We start from the raw sequence: 11,653 nt of genomic DNA on the forward strand, positions 1-11,653 counted from the left end.
TTTGCCTCACATGACTTTTGTCAACCTTGTGTGATTTTAGTATTTATATGCAGCTGCCATCAAGTAATAGTACATCAGTACTGTATAAACACTGGCTCTTTTTCTATACTTTCTTTAATTGAAATGGTAATGATGTCAATATGCTGTACATTATGGGGCCAATAATACAGCTCTTGCACAGCACTGTTGGTACTGGTGTTGTTTGGGCACGGCGTGACCTGTGCAGGAATGAACTGATCTCACTCGATAACACTAGGTCAGTTCATTAGAAGGTTGTTCTGCTGCTCCTGGCGCATTGTTCACCGGACGTTTGGGGTCCAGCAGTCAGTTAAGGGCTGGTGGCTGCCCATTAAGTGCCATCAGGATGTCTCCAGTGTGGGGAATCATGGGCAAAGGGGGCACTGGGCACCAGTGGTAGGTGGAGCAGGGATTTTTTAATTTAAATTGGGGCCTCATGTTCAGTCTTGATTCTAAACGGAAGTTGTGTGCCTGGGGAACCACTCCAGATTTATGTGCCTTGTGTATTGCAAGTCTGAGGCCTCCGTGCCTGATAATACGGGGAGTGACTGCCATCAGATAATCGGTCGCCCTGTCACACTAGCTTAAATAAACTCATTTTAGTGCAGCTCTGTGGGATACATAATTGTTTAATTATTAAAGTCAAAGGAGGAAAAATTTGGTTGCTTTGCGTCTCCCGTTAGCGCCCTAAGAGGGCGCTAATGGGGTGCAAAGCAACTAGCGCTTGGGCGTGGCGATGTTTGCGCCGCTCGCGAAATTGACCAGACATTTTGCGGCGCTGCTAAACACTGCTGCCATGATCTCCTGCGCCTGCAGATCATGACGTCAGTCGAGCGTGCAAAGCCCCGGTAGCGCCCCAGACTGGATATTGAGTGGCGCCCCTGCCTTTCCGCCTGCCGCTAGCAACGACAGGTTGAGGGGAATGTTTTGCAGTCGGGAAGGGACTGGGGGAGCGCTATTTAAAGGCGACCGCTTCCTGACTTTTTTTGTCGGCGACATTTTTGCACCACGCATTCTGAGAGAGAGAGAGAGAGAGAGAGAGAGACTTCTGGAGAGATTCAATGCTGTGTGAAGGAGTTTTGGGTACTGAGCAGCACTTTGCAGGTTCATTTTGATTTGACCTTCCTTGCATCGATTTAGAAGAGACTATGGGGGCTGCACTCTGAGCTCTTTCCCTGGGCCTCTCCATTGTTCTTTCCAGCAGATTTGATGTACAGGTCTCTCCAGGCCGAGATTCAAGGCTGCAATGAGTAGGGTGTGGATGGAGAGCAAGATCGGCCCTCCCCTTTAAGAACTGGCCGGCGCCAGTGTGTCTGTGTTCCATTGCTGACTGACATCAGATGAGCTTCGCCAGCGCTGAGGTAGCGCCTCGCTCCTTGGCGTTCGCGCCTTAAGAGAGGTGTGTAGCACCTGATTTAGCGCTCCAATCACCTCCAGGGCGATAGAAGCAAAGTTTGCAGTCAGAGGCGATAATTAGCGGCAGACGCTAAACTTTGCGCCTGGCCGATAATTGCGCCCCAAACAGGGCGATACCGAATTTATAATTTATTTATTAACAAAGGATTATAATGTAGAACATTTGATTCTGAATGTATCTATTGGTTTAAAATTAAGTTCACTGAAATTTGTTTTAACGTTGGTGCATTTTTAGCACTATTGGAGCATTCCAGACTTTAAATGACTACAATAAGTCTAAGCCTTTCATTCTCTTTTTTTGTGTCTTTCTCTCCATGTCTTCTTGTTATGTTTTTACAGATCAATCAATGAACTGTGGAAGCAGCACGTTGCAATAGAGGTGAGATCCATTATTGCATCTTTCAGATGCTGATCAATCTGCTTTCCATTTCCAGCATTTCTTGCTTCTAATTTACATATTTTAAAATCTGAATGAGGTAAGGGGGTCGAGGAGGTCACTGAAAGTGCTGCTCTATCAATTCCTCCAAATCTGGCTTCTTGTGCATCACTGATGTTAATCGCTCCACTATTGGTGGCCATGGCTTCAGCTGCTTGGGCCCGAAGCTCCGGAATTCCCTCCCTAAACCTCTCCACCTCTCTATCCTCCTTTTAGATGCTTCTGAAAACCTCCTTGCATGTATCTCCTTACATGGCTCAATGTCCAATTTTATAACGCTTCTGTGAAGCACCTTTACCACATTAAAGTACATTTATATAACTATAAGTTGTTCCCTGGCCTGTCTAGCTGCAGTGTGTTGTGCTAGCCCTCCTCCTTGTGGTTCTCTCTCGCCTCCATCCAATTCTTCCTCGTCTGGTGATGATGACTCCTCTTGTTGCCGTGCTTTCTCCAACTCCAATCCATTGTGCATTGCCAGGTAGTGCAGAATGCAACAAACTACGATGATACAGCTCACTTTATCGGGGCCATGTTGTAGAGAGCCCCAAAGATTGATCAAGGCACTTGAATCTTTACGCCAGAATGTCAGTGATATGCTTTGTGACGTTGCTGGCGGTCCCCATGCTCTCATTGTATCTGTGTTGCTCAGGCTTGATGGGGTTACGAAAGGGGTGTCATCAACCAGTTGTGGAGGGCTATCCCTTTAGTGACCATTCTCCGACATTCCTGGATGGGTGGGAAAGTGGGAGATGTATGTTTCACAAAATGAAGGTGTCGTGGCAGCTGCCAGAGAGATTTGTGCATCCCAGTTGAACATTGATGGAGTGGAAGCCCTTTCTGTTGAGATAAGCTACAGGCTTGTATTCTGGTGCCCTGATAGCTACAGGAGTGCAGTCTATTCTGCTCTGGCCACTGCTGCAAATCTCAGAGATCTCACATTCTGGCTGTTGGCGTCCATCGCCAAGGTAATGTACTGGTTTGCTCTGGAAAGAAGGACATCACTGACCTGTTTGATGCAGCTGTGCACTGCAGACTGGGAGATGCGACTGATGATCTCTGTAGTGACCTTGGTGAATTTGACAGCCACTGGCACAGCATGGGCCCCCCCCCCCCCCCCCCCCCCCCCCGCCAGGTCCAGCAGGTCCTGCTGCAACAGGCTGCACAGATCAGCGACAGACTGCCTGGATAAGAGCAGTGTTCTCCTATGCTGCTCCTCAGAAATATCCTCGAAAGTAGGTCTTGACCTGTAAACCCTGTGGGCTGGGTAAGGCCTTTGACGAGCAGCCGCCCCTCACCTGCTGTGTTCTAACAGGCCCAGTTGCTGCCTGTCCTTGTTCTTCAGGCTGTTGCTCCTCTTCCTCCAACTGTTCATCCAACCAAAGGAGTGAAGCAGAACCAGCATCCGTGATAACCAGTGAATGCTTAATGAGGGTTGGTAAAGGGGGGGGGGGGGAAATCAGAAAGAAGCAAACTGGAAACTTAGAACTGGCTTGGAAATGCACTGCTCACAATGGCATTGGGATCTTAATGTCCTGAGTGCCTGCAGGTGAGCGCCCCTTTAAATTAGGTGTCAGTCAGTTTGTGAAGCAAATGTCACTATGTTTTACTTGGCGTGTTTGCCGCTGGGCGGGACTTCTGATTGGCCTAGTTAAAATTGCAACAGCATCCAAATAACATAATCGGTCCCTGATTTCAATTCATTCATGCGCCAATTGCCTCTTTCTGGTGGGTACATTTGTGACCTGAATCAGCTCCACAGTAAAAATGGCTGTCACTGGGGACGGGGCAGGAAGTTCATTTTCGCAATTTTAACCACTTATGTTCCCCTTTCAAGCCGGGCGGGTTGGGTTGGGCTAAAATCAAGGCCACATGTTTGCAGTTTTTTAAAACTTCGTTCCTGGGATGTGGGCGTCGCTGGCAAGGCCAGCATTTATTGCCCATCCCTAATTGCCCTTGAGAAGGTGGCAGTGAGCCGCCACCTTGAACCGCTGCAGTCTGTGTGGTGAAGGTACTCCCACAGTGCTGTTAGGAAGGGAGTTCCAGGATTTTGACCCAGCAACAATGAAGGAACAGTGATAAATTTCCAAGTGAGGATGGTGTGTAACTTGGAGGTGATGGTGTTCCCATGCACCTGCTGCCCTTGTCCTTCTAGGTGGTAGAGGTCACGGGTTTGGGCGGTGCTGCCAAAGAAGCCTTGGCGAGTTGCTGCAGTGCATCTTGTAGATGGTACACACTGCAGCCACGGTATGCCGGCGGTGGAGGGAGTGAATGTTTAAGGTGGTAGATGGGGTGCCAATCAAGGGGGCTGCTTTGTCCTGAATGGTGTCGAGCTTCTTGTGTTGTTGGAGCTGCACTCATGCACTCAGCATGGAGATTATTCCATCACATTCCTGACTTGTGCCTTGTAGATGGTGGAAAGGCTTTGGGAGTCAGGAGGTGAGACACTCGCCGCAGAACACCCAGCCTCTGACCTGCTCTTGTAGCGACAGTATTTATGTGGCTGGTCCAGTTAAGTTTCTGGTCAATGGTGACCCCAAGAATGTTGATGGTGGGGATTCGGTGAGTATCAAGGTTGAATGTGTCTCTTGTTGGAGGTAGTCATTGCCTGGCACTTGTGTGGCGCGAATGTTACTTGCCACTTAACAGCCCAAGCCTGAATGTCATCCAGGTCTTGTTGCATGCGGGCATGGACTGCTTCATTGTCTGAAGAGTTGCGAATGGAACTGAAGACTGTGCAGTCATCAGCAAACATCCCCACTTCTGACCTTATGATGGAGGGAAGGTCATTGATGAAGCAGCTGAAGATGGTTGGGCCTAGGACACTGTCCTGAGGAACTCCTGCAGCAAAGTCCTGGGGCTGAGATGATTGGCCTTCAACAACCACAACCATCTTCCTTTGTGCTAGGTATGACTCCAGCCAGTGGAGAGTTTTCACCCTGATATCCATTGACTTCAATTTTACTGGGGCTCCTTGATGCCACACTCGGTTAAATCCTGCCTTGATGTCAATGGCAGTCACTCTTGCCTCACATCTGGAATTCAGCTCTTTTTTCCATATTTGGACCAAGGCTGTAATGAGGTCTGGAGCCGAGTGGTCTTGGCAGAACCCAAACTGAGCATCGGTGAGCAGGTTATTGGTGAGTAAATGCTGCTTGATAGCACTGTCAACGACACCTTCCATCACTTGCTGATGATTGAGAGTAGACCGATGGGGCGGTAATTGGCTGGATTGGATTTGTCCTGCATTTTGTGGACAGGACATATCCGGGCAGTTTTCCACATTGTCGGGTAGATGCCAGTGTTGTAGCTGTACTGGAACAGCTTGGAAGCAAGCAGAAGCCAAGTGCAGGCAGCGCAAGGAGCGCACGTCAACCCAAGCACCCCACCCACCCGCCCCTTCAATCACCGTCTGCCCCACCTGTGACAGAGACTGTAGGTCCCGCATTGGACTAATCAGTCACCTGCGAACTCATTTTTAATGTGGAAGCAAGTCATCCTCGGTTCCGAGGGACTGCCTAAGAAGAAGAAGAAGCAGCTGTACTGGAACAGCTTGGCTAGAGGCGAGGCTATTTCTGGAGCACAAGTCTTCAGCACGACAGCTGGGATGTTGTCCCTGCTACCAATGCTGTCATGGACAGATGCATCTGCGACAAGTAGATTGGTAAGGATGAGGTCAAGTAGATTTTTCCCGTGTTGGTTTTCTCATCGCCTGCCGCAGGCCCAGTCTGGCAGTTATGTCCTTCAGGACTCGGCCAGCTCGGTCAGTAGTGGTGCTACCGAGCCACTCTCGGTGATGGACATTCAAGTTCCCCACCCAGAGTACATTCTGTGCCCTTGCTACTCTCAGTGCTTCTTCTAGTTGTCTGCATGCTTCAGTGTAAAGCACTTTTAAGGAAACGAAGTTTTGATATTTTGTCTAGGCATACTGTGCGGAGTACATGAGCATATGGAAAAATGCGAACCTTGATGTCCTGCTCTGCCCAGCACTAGGTCCTGCTTTCAGTGTCGGATATGCTGGAAAACTATCAGGTAGGTAACAATTCAGGAATAAGCCCTTTATATCAGAATAAAGTATTGTTCTTGGGGAAACTACAATAATTTCACATTCAGCCAGAGTGGTAATGCAGAAAGATAAAATCTCATTGCTAAGTGTGGCAAAGGCAACTCATTTTCTCTTTGGTATCCAAAGCCTAGTTTTTAAAATTCCTCAGAGGTCCGTTGGTCCTTCTGGGCACTTATAAATGGAAGCAGAGCTTACTTCATTGTTTTAAGAAGGTATGCTCTAAAGCCATCTAAAATTTACCAGCCTGGAGCAGGGCTTTGCACATGCATGTAAGCAACATAGAGCTTTCGGACTGCCAGAGTTGGATTTACAGCCAAGCAGTGTAACTGCAACCTGATGTAATTCTGATTAATTTTATTTATCTTTTTTGTTTCTGTTAGTTTACATATTTGTGGTTACTTGCTGAATACTGCGGCCCTCTTTGGGGAAGTGACTGGGCGGTACTGCTGAGTGAAATAAAAGAGCTGAATTAATCTTGACACAGTTAGTAATATTGGGCCACCTCTCAGAAACAGCCCAAAGTGCTTTGAATTGCTTTTTGAAGTGCTGCCTCTGTGTTATTTAGGCAAACCAGGCAGCCACCATTTTACACAAAGCAATGTTGTACATCAATCAGATGAAAGACTTGATAATCTCTTTTTGGTAGTATTGGTGAGAGAAGTATCAGTGGCCGAGGCACTGGGAGAATTTCTTCCTCTTCTTCGAATATTGCAATAGGATCTTTAACATCCACCTGAATCACTGGAACAGGCAGACTAGGCCTATTCCAGTGATTCAAAGCGATGTTAAAGGACGGTGGGATGGGAGGAGGTAAAAGGGCAGGTGTTGTCCTCTCCACCTTTAAAAACATCTCAAGAACTCATCAAGCAAGCTTTTGGTCACCCCTCTGAATCTCTCCTTTCCTGATATCCTTTTCCTTACTTGGGACATTTCTTGATGTTAAAGGCCCTATATAAATTCAAGTTGTTGTATTGTGACCTTTGACATTGAGTGTCAGCAGGCTATTCGATTGTGGTAGGATATCACAGTCGAATCTGATCCTGTCCTCGCTCAGTGACAACACACACTCCGTTCCAGCAAGGATTGCGAGATAGTAATCAGGAGTGGCAGCTCTGAGTTTCTTTTTTACTCTTTCCTAATCACTGATGGTCAAGAGACAATAGGTAAGGCATGACGTAATAAAACTCACTACACACTTGGTTTGAGTATAAAGCAAGGCTTTAATCAACTTGTTTCAAAACATGGAGGTCTAGTTGTCCTTCGCTAGTTCCTGTCTTACAAAATGTCCCTGGGCAAGCTGGGCCCACGCCCCAGTATTTATACTCCTTGGACGGTGCCACCAGCTGGCCGTCCAGTGTTATTTCATGAGTCGTTTCTTCATGATGATGAGATTTATAAAAAGGCAGGTGATTTTTTACACTCGCCAAAAGTTCCAAAGGAACTGACTGATAAATTAATTTCCACAGCAAATCACTTGCAGTAATAATGGCTTTTGAATCAGGAGCTTTCATGATACTAGATTATTTTAGATGGCGAAAGCATTCTTATTGGGTGGGGGGGGGGGTTGCAAATACAGTTGGAAGCTATAATGAAACCTTGGATACTGGAGGAGTGAACTGCAACAGGCTGATGGTCCTTGGTTTTTCTTGCATTCTAATACAATATAATGATGGCTTCTATTTTAGTCACCTTCTACCATGCATTTGAGACTAATTAAAATATTGAAGGTAAAGATACCGTACTTTTTTTCTACAGCTGCAGCCAGCTACAAGATTATTTTCAACCTATTAAATTTCCCAGCTGGTGTTGTGCCAGTTAGTACAGTAACGGAGAAGGATGAAGAGGAGCTGAAGGGCTACGTAGGTTACAACAATGATTACTGGGACAAGACTTTCAAAAAGGTTAGTGCATCTGATTGGAAAAAGGTAAGTCCTGATTCAAAAATCCCTGCAATGAAAGGCTCATCTCGTAACCATAAAGTATGTGCGATCAGCCGAGGATACTTCATCCACTATTTCATGTTTATGTATTCCTCTCCCTAAGATTTGGAAGCCATATCCTACTACGTAGTTTGTAGAAGGTCCTTAAATCTGCATGTACTTAACAGGCGTGCTTTTAAACAGAGCTGGATCTCTGGTGCCAGTTTCTAGTTTGAGCGGACGTATCTGGGGCTGAAATGACATTCCCGTGTGCTGACAGCTCAGGGATAGAAAACCAACATCTTTGGACTTGCACCTATTTTGTGCTGATCTACAGTAGCCCTGGGTTTTCTGATGGGGTTGTGCTGTCCATGGGCAGCTTGCACTGTTCCACAGTGAAAGCCTCATTCAGGCATCTGGTTTCTGCTCCGAGATTTCCTTTGTGTTGCCCAGTGGCAGGAAGCCAGCACGATGGCACCTTTTTAAATACTGGAGCGTTGCACATTGCTGCAGGTGCACAGCCACCGCATTAGTTTTAAAGTTGCCAGCACTGAGAGCTGTCATCTTTTGTTTGATGAGAGCTGTCATCTTTTTGATGAGAGCTGTCATCTTTTCTTGTTTGGAATTTTATTTGTTCCCTTTTGTCCTGAGATCATGACAGGCACAATATAAATGCAAGAAATAAAAACAGAAAGTGCTGGAAATACTCAGCAGGTCAGGCAGCATCTGTGGAGAGAGAAACAGAGTTAACATTTCAGGTTGATGACCCTTTGTCAGAACTGGAAAAAGTTGGAGATGTAAAAGGTTTTTAAGCAAGTGTAGGGGCAGGGAAAGGGGGGAGGGGAGGAAAGAACAAAAGGGAAGGTCTGTGATAGGATGGAAGGCAGGAGAGATTAAGAGACAAAAGGGATGAAGGTGCAAGGCAAAAGGAAATGGTAATGGGACAAGTTACAAATACATTATATAAATGCAAGTCTTTCTTATCTCAGCAGAATACATAGTAGAAAATGTCTGACTTCAACCTTTGCCACCAACAGGAGGTGCAGGTGCCACTTTAAGAAGCTGCTCCTGCCCAGGAAATCCCAACATCTGTGCTCCCATTGTGTGATGGGAGGCATGCTGGGAGTGCAACAGTTACATTTAAATGAGGGGACAGCAGAAAACATGGGCGAGCTCATTCTGTGCACAACATGCACTGGGCCAAAGACCCTTCTGCTGCTGGTGTGCCTGAAGCCAGTCGGAGCCCCTTCGTGGCTACAATATTGCTGCTAAGTCTGGAACCTTTGGCTGCTGGAATTCTGTGTAGATGAAAGTCGGCTAAATTGGCACAGTTGGCTAGGAATGCTCTCTCTTCGCCTCTGAACCGAGTTCCTCCTCAATAAAATTACTTTTACGGTTCTGGTCTGATTCCTAGTGAGGATGACTTGGGACTAAATTGGCAGTCTCAAATAGAGGTCATACTGATGACTGGTGTGGGAAATTGAAAGATTATTTTGGAACAAGGGGGAGGGGGAGACTGTGATTTACCTTTTTTTGGGGGAAAAGAAATGTCACTTTCAACATATAGCGATGTTCATCTGAGTTGAGGCAGGATGGAAGTTGCATACTTCTCATCTCGTGCATATTTATCTTATTTCACTTGTTTTTCTTTCCCTCTTGTGTTTCAGGGTATTACAGGAGCTGTTGGTCTCCCATTAGCTGTGCAGTGTGTAGCCTTACCTTGGCACGATGAACTTTGCCTGCGTTTTATGAGGGAGGTGGAAAGAGTTACTCAGAAGAAGAGAGGCATTTAGCTACATCAGTGATTGGAGCAGCCTTTCAAGTATAGCTGCTTCCAGCTGAACCTCCCATGCAGATGTTGCTCTAGTCGGGGACATAGCAACAGTTTTTGGAATTGGGTGGCATAAATTAAATTATTTATGCCAAATTAAATATAAGATTAAAAAACTGAATTCAAGTGGTGGTGTGTTTAATGTGTTTGAGAAACATTGTTTATGCTCTTCACTCATCCACTCACTTTTCACTGTAGAACAGATTGGTTTGTTGAACTGATTTGAAATGTAATTTAATCTATTACATCCAGTAAATTTTGTGTTGGGGTAATAGGACATGTGAGGAAAACAATCTCTCCAAATATTGAAGACAGGAATATCATAATGCACTAAACAAACTGACTCTTGGTTCTGCAATCATGGTGGTGGACAATTAAACAACTAATGGGAGGAGCCCAGCACGCGAGTGCAAAAGACAAGGCTGAAGTGTTTGCAACCATCTTCAGCCAGAAGTGCCAAGTGGATGATCCATCTCCATCTCCTCCTGAGGTCCCCACCACCACAGAAGCCAGTCTTCAGCCAATTCGATTCACTCCACATGATATCAAGAAATGGCTGAGTGCACTGGATACAGCAAAGGCTTCGAGCCTTGACAACATCCCGGCTGCCGTGCTGAAGATTTGTGCTCCAGAACTAGCCGTCTCTAGCCATACTCTTCCAGTACAGCTACAACACTGGCATCTACCCAACAATGTGGAGAACTGCCCAGATATGTCCTGATTGGGTTCAGCCAGGACCACTCAGCTCCAGACCTCATTACAGCCTTGATTCAAACATGGACAAAAGAGCTGAATTAGAGGTGAGGGGAGAGTGACTGCCCCTCGCAACAAGGAGCCCTGGTAAAATTGAAGTCAATGGGAATCAGGGGCAAACTGTCCACTAGCTGGAGTCATACCTAGCACAAAGAAACATGGTTGTGGTTGTTGAAGGCCAATCATCACAGCCCCAGGACATTGCTGCAGGAGTTCCTCAGGGCAGTGTCCTGGGCCCAACCATTTTCAGCTGCTTCATCAATGACCTTCCCTCCATCATAAGGTCAGACATGGAGATGTTTGCTGCTGATTGCACAGTGTTCAGTTCCATTTGCAACTTCTCAGATAATGAAGCAGTGCATGTGTGCATGCAGCAAGACCTGGACGACGTTCAGGCTTGGGCTGATAAGTGGCAGGTAACATTCGTGCCACAGACGTGCCTGGCAATGACTATCTCTAACAAGAGAGAATCTAATCACTGCCCCTTGACATTCAAAAGCATTACCATTGCCAAATCCCCCACCATCAACATCCTGGGGTGTCACCATTGACCAGAAACTTAACTGGACCAGCCACATAAATACTATGGCTACAAGAGCAGGTCAGAGGCTGGGCATTCTGCGGCGAGTATCTCACCTTCTGACTCCTCAAAGCCAATTCCATCATCTACAAGGCACAAGCCAGGAGTGTGATGGAATACTCTCCACTTGCCTGGATGAGTGCAGCTCCAACAACACTCAAGAAGCTTGACACCATCTGGGACAAAGCAGCTGGATTCATTGGCGCCTCATCCACCACCTTAAACATTCACTCCCTCCACCACCGGCGTACCGTGGCTGCAGTGTGTATCTACAAGATGCACTGCAGCAACTCGCCAAGGCTTCTTCAGCAGCACCTTCCAAACCCGCGACCTCTTTCACCTAGAAGGAGAAGGGCAGCAGGCGCATGGGAACACCATCACCTGCAAGTTACCATCCTGACTTGGAAATATATCGCTGTTCCTTCATCGTCACTGGGTCAAAATCCTGGAACACTCTCCCTAACATGAGGAGTACTATCACCTCATGGACTGCAGTGGTTCAAGAAGGCAATTTGGGATGGGCATAAAATGCTGACCTTGCCAGTGATTCCCACGTCCCGGGAATGAATAAAAAAAGGTTAGGCTTCAGTTCCTTTTTTTAGCATTTTCCTTCAATTGATAATAGGAAGTTTCAGTG

General features: G+C 46.6%; 1 protein-coding gene across 1 annotated transcript in view; it reads left to right on the plus strand.

Moving 5' to 3' along the window:
- Positions 1 to 9,809, plus strand: part of faah (fatty acid amide hydrolase) — a 158,355-nt gene extending 148,546 nt beyond the window's left edge. Inside the window, exons 13-16 of the mRNA XM_085978226.1 lie at positions 1,774 to 1,813; positions 5,791 to 5,899; positions 7,689 to 7,834; positions 9,520 to 9,809. Of these exons, the coding sequence (XP_085834352.1) occupies positions 1,774 to 1,813; positions 5,791 to 5,899; positions 7,689 to 7,834; positions 9,520 to 9,645 (421 nt within the window). The 3' untranslated portion in view covers positions 9,646 to 9,809. The remainder of the gene's footprint in view (positions 1 to 1,773; positions 1,814 to 5,790; positions 5,900 to 7,688; positions 7,835 to 9,519) is intronic.
- The last annotated feature ends 1,844 nt before the right edge of the window (positions 9,810 to 11,653 follow it).

This window comes from Somniosus microcephalus, chromosome 3 (assembly GCF_052327205.1).
Source record: "Somniosus microcephalus isolate GS21.2 chromosome 3, FLI_Smic_1.0, whole genome shotgun sequence".
In the NCBI taxonomy this organism is placed as follows: Eukaryota; Metazoa; Chordata; class Chondrichthyes; order Squaliformes; family Somniosidae; genus Somniosus; species Somniosus microcephalus.